The following is a 12,500-nucleotide window of genomic DNA, read 5'->3' as shown; positions in this document are numbered from 1 at the left end:
ATTTTGCCTCCTTTCTCTCTCTCTCTCTCTCTCTCTCTCTCTCTCTCTCTCTCTCTCTCTCTCTCTCTCTCTCTCTCTCTCTCTCTCTCTCTCTCTCTCTCTCTCTCTCTCTCTCTCTCTCTCTCTCTCTCTCTCTCTCTGTGTGTGTGTGTGTGTGTGTGTGTGTGTGTGTGTGTGTGTGTGTGTGTGTGTGTGTGTGTGTGTGTGTGTGTGTGTGTGTGTGTGTGTGTGTGTGTGTGTGTGTGTGTGTGTGTGTAAGATTTACATTCCCAATTATTCCACTACCATTTATAGGGGGTGCTATCTAGAGAGAGAGAGAGAGAGAGAGAGAGAGAGAAGAGAGAGAGAGAGAGAGAGAGAGAGAGATCGGTGCTTACCATATCAACGTAAAAAATATTATCGCCTTGATGGTAATCCCCTTATCTCTTGGGAGGGATAAGTTGTGACAGAGAGCGAAGGGGAGAGGTGACGGCGAGGCTTATCTTAAACACCCGAGGAAGTGGAGGTGCAGAGAGCGGCTGAGGGACCGATGTGGAGGGCGAGGGATTGATGTGGATGGTGGAGAGAAATTGACGAGAAATGCAGTGGAAAAGGAAAGACAGGGAGAGAGGGTAGAGAAGAGAAGAGAAGGGAATTGAGTACAGAGAGACAGAAGGAGAGAGGGAAGAGAAGAGAAGAGACAGAAGCAGAGAGGGAAGAGAAGAGAAGAGAAGGGAATGAATAGAGTACAAAGGGAAAGAGGGAAGAGAAGAGAAGAAAAAGGAATAAATTTAGTACAGAGAGAGAGAGAGAGAGAGAGAGAGAGAGAGAGAGAGAGAGAGAGAGAGAGTGAATATTTACTCTTATATTTTCACCTCTATAATTCCTTCTAAGCCCAGGTAGCGTCGCTCAGGTGAACACAGGTGCCTCCTCAGCCTCAAGCTCCCACTTCTTACCTCAACGCCTCACTGAATCTGTACTTTCATTATTTTCTTCCACTTTTTTGCCTTTTTTTTTGTGTTTGAATGTGTGGTTATTCACTTTTTGTGCTTCTGTTTTCATGAGCAATGGACGAGAAACGTAAATTAAAAGAAGTGGAGAAAGAGAGGTGGGCTGACTGGTGGACGTACAGACAGACAGACAGACAGACGAATTGAAAAGTGATGTGGTGGTCTAGTCATTGCCTTTACGAAATCCCGTTCAGTAATTATTATTCGCGTGTAGTTTGCCTTGAGTATTTTGTAAGCTATCAGTAATTTGTATGTGTTATTATTGAGAGCAGCTTTTTGTAACATCAGAATTCTCTTTCAAATTATGCTCTTAAAGTTTAACGGGAAGCGCTGAGAGGAGGTAAACATTAAAATTATAAAAAAGCTTTCTCTCCACACATTAGATATATTTATATTATTCTTGTATATATTCATTTTTTACATTACGTTTTTTTTTTCTCTTTTTTTTGTAGCATACGAATTCTTGGCAATATCATTATGTTCTTGCAAGTTCATGGGAAGCGCTCAGAGGAAGTAAACCTTAGATCATAAAAGGTATTAGCTTTGCATCTCACTTCTGTCTACACAGCCGGGATATTTTCTTTCCATCTGTTTTCTTTACATAATCTCTTGTTTTCGTAGCATTTGAGTTCTGTGTGACGTCATTATATTCTGGTAATTTCATGGGGAATACTCGGTGGAGATAAATCTTACATGATAAAAGACATTAGCTTTACACCTCCCTCTTGTCCACACAGCGGGTATTTTTTGCCTTCTGTTTACTTTACATAATGTTTTGGTCGGCACGTCTTCACTGACATAAAAATGGAATCCCGTTGCAAGAGGCCGGGCATGTGTGGCGCTGTTGATAAATGTTTAGCGGCTCAAACAGACGAGCGAGCGCGAGTCAACAGCCGCCCTCGCCACCACCTCAGAGCGCAACACTCCACAGACTGCTGGAGTGCGGCGGTGATTTGCACGAAGCACTCACTCCAGAAAGTGGTGCACTCCTTCCTCCTTCCTCTCCTCCCTCTCCACTTCCTCCTCATCTCCGTTACTTCCTCTTTCTTTTGTATTCCTGTCTTTATTCTCCAGTTTCTTTTCTTCTATTTTTTTTTCTATTCTTGAGATTTACTTCCTCTTTTCATCCAGTCACTTTGCATGTCATCTCTCATCTTTATAACGCCTTTCTGTTTTAATTTTCCAAGTCTTCGTTTTCCAGTTACTCGCTTCGTTCCCCTTTTCCTGTCCTTCCCTTCACATCCCGCTGGGCATCTGGCTGGTGGTTGTGGATTAGGCGGCTGGGGTGGGGCGCCGCCAGGTAAGACCGTTCAGGTGTCCTTGAGCTGATGGGTTGGCTACTACTACTACTACCACTACTACTACTACTACTACTACTACTACTACTACTACTACTACTACTACTACTACTACTACTACTACTACTACTACTACTACTACTACTACTACTACTACTACTACTATTACGTATATACTATTCCTCCCACCCCCTACACTGCTGTCGCTCCCTTTCAGTTCTCCTCTTTGGAATTAATCTCCTTTGCTATCAGGTGAAGGCCACAACTTACGCGCCGTGCTCTTTTTATCACCAGGAGGAGGAGGAGGAGGAGGAGGAGGTGGTGGTGGCAGTGGTGAGGTAGGAGGAAAGTATCTAATTTGCTCTTGTTGAGGTGGATAGGAGTAGCCTGACTTTACCTGAAACAATTAATCAAGCTTTTTGACCTGAATGTAAGCGGCGTCGTATGTTAGGGATGTGAGGACCCTTAGGAGGAGAAGAAGGAGAAGGAGAGGGAGCAGGATGGCGGATATTAAAGAGAAGAGAAGTGAGGTAGGAAGATAAAGCCGAAATGGAACACCAAGGAGAGAAGAAAACGATAAAAGAAGAAGACTAACGTGGGCCAAAGAAAGAAGTAGTAGACACTGACAAGAAAAAGGAGTAGCGAGGCGAAAAAGGAGCTTTGTGTAGAGGAGATTTTACGCTCTATCGAAGCCAACGCCCCAGGGGAAGTCGTGGCGAGAAGGAGACGAGTATATTCTACCGAAGACACAATGTCCTGGAGGTTAATGGCGCTGGGTTTCGGCGCTGGAGGGCGAGGAAGAGGAGGAGAACGAGGAAGAGGAGGAGGAGGAGGAAGAGGCGAAGGAGGAGGTAATACAACGGGTGGAATACTGAGGCAGGACGAACAGAGAGCGCTGGGGCAGAGTTTATCCTACGTCAGACAAACTGTCAAGCGAAGTTCTCTAAAAGCTCGAGTAAATATTGAAATCAAGACCCATTTCCTCTCTCTCTCTCTCTCTCTCTCTCTCTCTCTCTCTCTCTCTCTCTCTCTCTCTCTCTCTCTCTCTCTCTCTCTCTCTCTCTCTCTCTCTCTCTCTCTCTCTCTCTCTCTCTCTCTCTCTCTCTCTCTCTCTCTCTCTCTCTCTCTCTCTCTCTCTCTCTTCTCTCTCTCTCTCTCTCTCTCTCTCTCTCTCTCTCTCTCTCTCTCTCTCTCTCTCTCTCTCTCTCTCTCTCTCTCTCTCTCTCTCTCTCTCTCTCTCTCTCTCTCTCTCTCTCTCTCTCTCTCTCTCTCTCTCTCTCTCTCTCTCTCTGTCTCGCGGCCGGGTCTTCCGTCACTGCCGTCCACTGAGTGTTTTATAGCAGCGTGTTGGCGGAGCAGCTTGAGGTGTGGAGTGCGAGGCGGAGTGATGGAGCGGCGGGCTTTTTTCCCTCGTCACGGCAGTCGCGCACTGGAGGCCAGACACTGAGGAGGAGGAGCAGGAGGAGGAGGAGGTGTGGAGGTGATGGTAATAGAGAAACACAGGACGTGGAATAGAGATGAAACGACGGTGTGGGAACTGGATCATTCTGGGACTAGAGAGAGAGAGAGAGAGAGAGAGAGAGAGAGTCAGTGCAGTTGGCCGTTTTTAAGAGGAGCACCTGAGCTAACTCTTCCCCCCCCCACACCACGCTCTCGTCTCGCTTCTCATTCATTTACATTTCCTTTTATTTATCCTCAGTTTCCCACACCTCGCTGACGCCTCCGCCCCTGCACCCTTACCTTGCCTTTCCCTCCCTTCCCCTTCCGTCCTTTCCTTTCCCTTGCCTTCTGTTCCACTCCTTCTGTCCCTTTCCCCTCCCTAATCGCTTTCCACCTGTCCTACGGTCTTCTTGTTTTTCCTCCTCCTCCTCCTCCTCCTCCTCCTCCTCCTCCTCCTCCTCCTCCTCCTCCTCCTCCTCCTCCTCCTCCTCCTCCTCCTCCTCCTCCTCCTCACGCCCATCTCGGAGGAGGTCAGCTTAAGGTGTTGTTTGGGCAGCATCAGCAAGACATCCTGAGGTGTAGTGTGCAGGGGTGGGGAGGTGGAGGAGGAGGAAGAGGAGGAGGAGGAGGAGCAGGAGGAGGAGGAGGTTGAGATGGCTGGAGTGGGAAACTGAGTATGTAGAAGGTGCGAGGAGTGTGAAAAGGAAATGTGTGCAAGGGAAGAGGGCAGAGGGAGAGAAGCAGGCAGTGTGTCCAGCCAGGAGGGAAGGAAGGAAGGAAGGAGGAGAGGAAGGGAAGGGAGGGAAGGATAGTGTAGCGCCGAATAAAGAAGGAGAGTGAGAGTGTGTGAGGGCGGGAGAGAGAGAGAGAGAGAGAGAGAGAGAGAGAGAGAGAGAGAGAGAGAGAGAGAGAGAGAGAGTGTGTGACGGGTGTGTTGGTACAGAGGAGCAGCAAGTGACGGCCCCGACACTGCCTGCCTCTCTCCCAGCAGCGCCTTCACCTCCCTCATTCCTTCATCTCCCTCACTGCGCCTCTCTCACTCACCCCGTCGCTCTCCTCCTCTGCTCACCGGACCGTACCACTCTCAGAACCGTACGGAGCGTGACGCGAAATGTATAACCGGCCATGATTGCTTGCGGAGTTGCGGTGGCGGCTGCGGTGGTGGCGGGGAGCAGTGGCGAGCGGGTTCCCTCCTGTTGGCTAGCTGTTGAGGCGCCACTGGACCCTCCACGCCACCTGCACCACCACCTACGTCGTTGTTTGAGTTTATTGCACGTAATTGTGTTTTATTAGTGTTTTTCATTGGTGTTTTTGTTTCCAGCTTCCACGGCACTTCACAAGCCTTTTGTGTTTACCTCGTCGGCCAGGTTGTTTGTGTTGCGTCGGTGATATTGAAATTGTTGGTGTTTACAAGGGAAATAATCAGCAGGCTTGTCTTGTGTTAACTCTCTGGCAGTGTGGAGGAAGATTTTTGTGTTTCCCAATGCTTGAGTTTATCCGGGTCATGATCTGAAGGCCCGGAGAGTCTGCCTGCCAGCGAGGTGTTACGTTAGTTCGTCACGTGTTTGTGCCTGTGTGTGTGTGTGTGTGTGTGTGTGTGTGTGTGTGTGTGTGTGTGTGTGTGTGTGTGTGTGTGTGTGTGTGTGTGTGTGTGTGTGTGTGCTGCAAAGCGTCATGCACATATAATTAGTGATTTTTAAAGTTATTTCATAGTTTGTGTTTGTGGTGGTGTTGGTGGCATTGGTGGTGGTGTTGTTGGTGTTGTTGGTGTTGTCGAAGGGCCGCTGATGAAGGTATAACTCGGGGGGTCAAGAAAAGGGTGTTTGTGCTCACGACTCTTGGCCGGCGTGACATCTCGGGCCAGATAATCATCGCCTCAAGCACCTTTTCGTGTGGGCCGCCGCGGCGCTCCCTCCCCGCCCCCGCCCCTACGGAGGCCTTGGGGGGAGCTGGTCGCCGCCGCCGCAGTCGCCACCCTCACTTTATCTATTTATTCTTTCCTTCTGCGAAGCGTTGAAGGTTTTCTCTCACGAAAGAGTGTTTCGCATGTCTCCAGTGTGTGTGTGTGTGTGTGTGTGTGTGTGTGTGTGTGTGTGTGTGTGTGTGTGTGTGTGTGTGTGTGTTTGTATACCCACACCACTGACCATCATCCTCTCCTCCCCTACAGATGGTGGGCGCGTCGGGACGTTTCGAACTAGAAGTGGTGGAAGTTCAGAATCCTCGCTCTGAGGTCCGCTCCGGCAAGTGCTGTGGCGGGGCGGAGCGGCCCTCCGACGATGCTCCGTGCCCGAGTCAGTGCAGGACAGTGGTGGCGCTGTGCCTCAAGGAGTACCAAAGTGTGGCTGTGGAGGGCAGCAAGGCAGCCCCGCGTGCCCAGCCTGACACCAGCAGTGGCCGCGGCGGCTGCACCTACGGCGAGGACACGTCCGTTGTGCTGGGCCTCTCCTCCTTCACACTGACCCAGTCCCCGCCCACTGCACACATCCAGCTGCCCTTCACCTTCTCCTGGACGGTGAGTACTGATCATACTGTTCTTTGTCCCCATACTCTTCTCCCTGCCCCCCTCCCCCCCTTCTCTCTCTCTCTCTCTCTCTCTCTCTCTGTCGCTGGATCGCTTCTTTCTTCCCTCCGTCATCCCCCATGGACGCCCTGGCTGCCGGGAGCGTGACGTCCGGTGTGTGTTTTGGTGGGAGCGCATGTGTCTGTCGTGCGGCGCCGGATCCGCCTCGCGCGCAGCCCGCGGGAAAACGACGCAGGAAGTAGCTTCTTACCTGGACATCCTGCCCCGGCCACGTCACCTCGCCGCGCCACAGCTGCCCCTCGCCCTCATCATGACAGAATTCAGCAGCGCGCTCATTAGAGCCGCTCCTGATACCCGTAAAAAGATCCTCGAGATTCCACAGTGCGGTATTTCCTTTTCTTAAAATGAGGCGTCGAGGACTGTAAGTGATGGAGCGGCCTCGTCCTTGGCTCAGGCCCGCCGCCACCGCCGCAACTTGCCTCCCACCGCGTCCTGTACACACAAACACACACACACACACACGCACACACACAAACACACACACACACACACACACACACACACACACACACACACACACACACACACACACACACACACACACACACACACACACACGAAGTGGTTCCCACAGAGCGGGGCGAAAATAGTATTCACGAAAGCAAGACTCGGTAATGGGCAGTGAAGTGGTGCATGGCGGGTCACCGGAGCGGCTCATGTGGCAACAGTGAGTCCGGGTCCGTCTGGCGAGGCGGCCCCTAATGGTGCGCGGCGCGGCCACTCTCGTCCTGCCCAATTAGTGCATAACTCCAGCTTTGGTGTGATTTTTACTGGGGAGTGTCGATGCGTCGCGGCCACGGCTCAGAGGGACATGGAACCTTAATGGCTGATCACAAAGGATGATACAAAAAAAAAAAAAAAAAAAAAACAGAATGGAAGTAAAATTATTGTCCCGAGGAAAACAAGGAAGCTGCAGCGTTATGATGAAGCCAAACGCTCCGAGCCCTCAGCAAAAAATCACTGTTCATTAATCAAGAAAAGACCCACACACAAAAAAGGAAAATACAACGAAATGGGTAGATGGGCGGTGAAGGCCGGCGAGGCGAGGCGAGGCGAGTGGCAGCGCTTCAGCAACACTGCCGCGGGAAAAGTGAAATCAGTGACCAATGAAGACGATTGTTGCTTTTTTATGTTTTCATCCTTCGGCTGGAAAACGTGATGGGTTATTGATGTTTCTCGTTGGTTACACAGCGGGAAGGAGGCAGAGGAAGGGCGAAGGGGTGAAGGGGTGAAGGGGCGAGGGGAAGGGAGGGGAAAGGAAGGTAGGAGTAGGGAAACGAATAGAGTAGGAATAGAGAAGGGAAAGGCTAGTAGAAGAGAAGAGGGAAAGAAGAGATGAGGGAAGGTGGAGGAGTGTTGCGTGTTGTGAAGGAAGCCAGCCATCCGAGGAAATATAATAAAAGAAAACAGTTATGAGGCAATGGCGACGTACACACGGATCTACATGCAGCCACTCACGACCTCTCTCTCTCTCTCTCTCTCTCTCTCTCTCTCTCTCTCTCTCTCTCTCTCTCTCTGTGGTTCAAATGAGTTTAATCACTAACAGAGAGCGAGATGGAGGCAGGCAGGAGGGCGGGTCATTACCTCCCGTGCAGACTCACTCCCTTAAACAAGTCTTCGTGGAGTCCCACAAGGAGGGTCTCAGAGCTTGGTAATCGCCTTGGTCTTCCCTTCACGGTTCCTCGCTCGCTTTGCCCGCCCCACAGACCGGCTATGAGTCCTCTAAACTTATGTTCCGCGCCGCCAGGGGTCTCTGTGTAAGCTCCCGGGGTTAAGCACGGCTACTATTATTATATTTTTATTCTCACTCCCTTGTGTTTGGGTTAAATATAAAGGAAGAGGTTAAGGCAGTGATGCTAACGAGGCGAATGCATTGTAAGATTAAATTTTTCGTTTTACTTTTTGTTAAGGAGAGTTTGAAACTGTATGCCACCCGGGGTGAGTTAATTAGCAAGGTTAAGTGTTAAGAGGCAGCAGGTGTAAATGAAAGACACAAATAATTTTAAAGAAATGTAAATTAGGAATTGTACTTTTAACTCTTTAACTTTTTCTTCTTTTCGTCTTTTGTTTTGTTTTCTGCTAATGATCACCGTCTTGCGAGGAGTTTTCTTTGTTTGCTTTTAATTAATCTAATTGACAGCAGCTTGCAACAATAGAGGTTACCGTTTTCCTTTCCGTGATAGTATTGTTGCCGCGTTTTGTTGCAAATCACTGAAACACGCAGTAAGTTATGGACACACAAGGCTCTCCAGGCGTGATGCGTCCCTGAGTGTTGCTGTTCCCGATGTGTTGCTTCCTTAGCCGTGGAGAAACGAACTCCTGTGGGTGTGTTTCAAATCTGGCTACAACACTATCTTCATCTCTCTCTCTCTCTCTCTCTCTCTCTCTCAGGAAAATGGCGGCTGTCCAGGGTAAGTCAAGGAGTCTTTTATCTAAATAACGGGCCGTGTTTCAGTCTCACAGCGGCTACTTATCCTCCTGCGGGCGAGGGTGAGGAAGGGCTGCTGTGGGGCGGCGGCGAGGGTCCCGTGTGCTGCCCCCGGCCACAACCACGCGGGCAGGGAGGCGTGGAGGGGAGGGAGGGAGAGAGGGAGGGAGGGAAAGGCCGCGGCTCACTGTCCTGTCTGCGTTGAAATCTCTGTCTTGTCTGTTTCTTCGAGGCCATGTTGGTGGTGGTGGTGGTGGTGAGGGAGGCGTTGGGGGGGAGGGGGTAAGAGGCGGTGTTTTCTTCGTGGTTGTCTAATGGTGATATCGTGTTTTTACTTTATTACGCTTTTTTTTTTATCTTGTTACATTTGACTTCATTTCTTATTTGCTATTTCATTTTCCCCGTGTAATGAGAAAATTATCCTTTTTTGGTGTTTTTCTCTCTTTTGTTTCTCTCATTTTTTTTTATGTCTTTCTTCAATTCTCTTCAGTTTCTTTATAGATAACCATGCCATCTCACATCTGCCTTTCGTTCTGGTAACATTAACATCATTGTCTTGATATTACCTTTATTTCTACCTTGAACAAATAACTTTTCTTCTTCGCACATTAGTTTCGTTATAAATGACCTTACAATCTCATCTCTTCCTTTCCTTCTAGTATACATTCTTTAACATCATTGCCTGAATTTCATGTTCATATCTATCTTGCACAAATACACGAATCACCCTTATTTTAAATTCTCGTTAGTTTCGTCATAAATACTCATACCTACTTTCCTTTCGTGTTGGTATGCATTCCTTAACATCCTTGTCTTAATCCCTTCAGTATCTTAATGCGCTTCCATATTCATTCTGCTTACTATTTGGTGATTTTATACAGCTTCAGAAACTCATGTGGGGATTAAAATAGTGAAGACTGAGGCCATTAATCTTCTGACCTCCATAGACCCTTCCTAATGTAAATGAAAGGGTCTAATGGTACACAAATCTAATGGTAAAAATACGTCTTAGTATTAAAGAGGTTAATATTACGTTTATTTCTACCTTACATGAATCACTTTTCTTCAGCTCACTTTAGCCTCGTTATAAATCATCTTACTTTCTCATACCTTATTATTATTATTACATATATCTCTACCTTACACAACTCACAATTTACTCTTACTACTCCATCCTTGTATAGATCCTTAGCATACCATAACCCTCCCTTCAGATGTAAATGTTCCACCGTTCTCTTTATATCTTTGCCTCATTACTATGTTTATGTCTTAATCTACACGTGTCTTTAGCAAGTCTATTTTTACCCTGCGGTGGCCGATCTCTCTGGCCGTCTTACCTGTGGCGTGTTCCTCCCACGGGCGGGCCGAGGCGAGCTGGGGCGAGCTGAGGCCACCGGAAGTCACTTACTGCCTTCAGACCACAAAAACATTCCCCACTAAGGGTCAAAGCGCCTTCTTCCTCCTCTTTCTTTTCTCTTCCTCCACCTTCTCTTCTTTCTCTTCCTCCTCCCGCGTCTCCTTTCTTCCTTTATCGTCTTTTAATTCCTCCCGGTAAATTTGCTTCTTGCTTTGACTTTAGATGGTTTGTTTTCTCTTTTCCTTCTTTCGTTTGCTTTCTTTTTTCTTTCGTACTTTCTTCTTTTATTTTTTTCTTTATTTTTCCTTCTTCTTCTTCTTCTTCTTCTTCTTCTTCTTCTTCCTTAATGTTTTTCTTCTTTATTCTTTTTCCTCCTTCTCTTCATCGTTTTCCTTCTCTTACTCATGCTCCTTTACCTGTAATGGTGTGTGTGTGTGTGTGTGTGTGTGTGTGTGTGTGTGTGTGTGTGTGTGCGTGTGCGTGTGAGTGTGTGTGTACGCGTGCGCTTACCAAGACCCACGCTTCCTTAAGTGTAGCGGTAAAATTATATACTTGCAAACTACTAGTGAAAGTAAGAAGCTAGCGTGTGTTTATTTCCATAAGCGTCGACACACACACGCACAGAAACACACACACACACACACACACACACACACACACACACACACACACACACACACACACACACACACACACACACACACACACACACACACACACACACACACAACTAACATCTGGTCAGTGAATTACCCGACACATTTAATTTTCTGGGCATTAGCAGCGGAGATGGAGCTGAGGGGATGAGGTTTAGGGACCTTTTTGTTACGGGTGCTAAAACTTTGCCTTACCCTTTGCCAACCTTCCCCCTACCTGCCCCTCCATCCCCCACCACCAGCCTACCTCACCCCTGTCCACCGTGTTACCCATTCTGTCAGCTCCCTGTTTGCCTGTATCTCTATCTTATCTTCCTTTATATGTATTCTCTCAACTGGATACCTTTGATATGGTTAGAACTGCAAATCTTGGCCTCTATATTAATTATTCTTGGCATTTCTGTCTTCCAAGCCTCTTAATTTTTACTAGTCTAGTCACCCAGTCAGTCTTCCAGTCACACATTTATTAGAACTCTTAATTTTGTCTTCTATGTTAATTATTCCTAGCATATCCATCTTCTCAGCCTCTTAATTTTACCAGTCTAGTCAGCCAGTCAGTGTTTCAGCCACATATTTATCAACTTTCCCCTGTTACTTCTCCAATCTTGTATACTATCTTGAAAAATCCTAAGCTATTCCAGTCTTCACCTCTACCGCCGCCTACCCAGCCCTGACATGGCCGCCTAGCAAGGTCCTGTCAGCCGTCCCGCCTACCTGCCCCTGACCGTCAGCCCAACCAGGCCCTGTCGAGATATCGCGGGCTTCCCTTCTTGGGGCAAATTATCCTCATTATCCAAACTATCGTATCCATGCCCATCCCATCAAGTTCTTCGTGTGCCATTAACTATTCCAGCCTCCCGTCGCGCCTCTAATGGTCTGTGATCTCCAAGCCAGCACAAGTTTCCCATGGTTGTGTTAATAGGTCTTTGTTGTACTGGTCCTCAAGAGGTGTATGTCAAAGTATTATTTTCACTACATGTTTCTTGTGGTTTAAGTTGTTACAGGTGTGTACAGGTGTCTTGTTTGTTCCCTAAATCATTCAGACATTTCAGCCATGCATGTTTACCCAGCCGTGATCAGTCTTCAGAATTATTCCAGACATATTTATCTATTCTCGTACTCAGCTATATACTTCACTGAAAGCCACACAGCTCATCCTCACTCAGCCATTTTCAACAGTACTCCTTCTTAACCATTCTAATTGTATTCCCTGCCTCGTCCTTCCTCAGTCGCTCCTTATTAAACATCTCCTTTAACTACACAAAGGTCTCACTCACATCAGCCACAGTTCAGCCATAGTGTCAGCTATGTTTAGGAGTAATCTTTATTGCTCAGTGCCTCAGCCAGACAGTCTGAGCCATGCGAGTACACTCATTACAGTCTTACTCAACCGTGTTTAAGTACGCTGTTTACTACCCAAGTCTTTAGCTAAATGATCTTATGATACACGAGCCTTTGAACCATTACAGTGTTACTCAACCTTTTAAGTATGCTCTGTGTTTACCAAGTCTTTAACCGAGATGTCTTACGATACTCGAGCCATACAACTATTATGATTTCACTCCACCGTGTTTAAGTGTGCTCTTTATATCCAAAGTCTTTAGACAAATGATCTTATAACACAAAAAGCATCCAGATATTATAGTTGTACTTGGCCGTATTTATTTTCTATATTTCCCAAGTCTTTAGCTAAGTGATCTTATAATACAGGAGTCTTTTGAACCATTACAGTATTTCCCAGCCTTGTTGAA

At 47.6% G+C, this 12,500-nt stretch overlaps 1 protein-coding gene across 3 annotated transcripts in view; it reads left to right on the top strand.

The window, feature by feature from the left end:
• LOC123506048 (protein jagged-1b-like) overlaps nt 1-12,500 on the top strand; it is a 214,433-nt gene that overhangs the window by 26,379 nt on the left and 175,554 nt on the right. For all 3 annotated transcript variants that reach the window (XM_045257889.1, XM_045257886.1, XM_045257887.1), the window contains exon 2: nt 5,895-6,239. In XM_045257889.1, the coding sequence (XP_045113824.1) occupies nt 5,895-6,239 (345 nt within the window). The remainder of the gene's footprint in view (nt 1-5,894; nt 6,240-12,500) is intronic.

This window comes from Portunus trituberculatus, chromosome 19 (genome assembly GCF_017591435.1).
Source record: "Portunus trituberculatus isolate SZX2019 chromosome 19, ASM1759143v1, whole genome shotgun sequence".
NCBI classification, from domain to species: Eukaryota; Metazoa; Arthropoda; class Malacostraca; order Decapoda; family Portunidae; genus Portunus; species Portunus trituberculatus.
The sequence above is the reverse complement of the archived record's forward strand: the minus strand, read 5'-3'. Positions and strand labels throughout refer to the sequence as shown.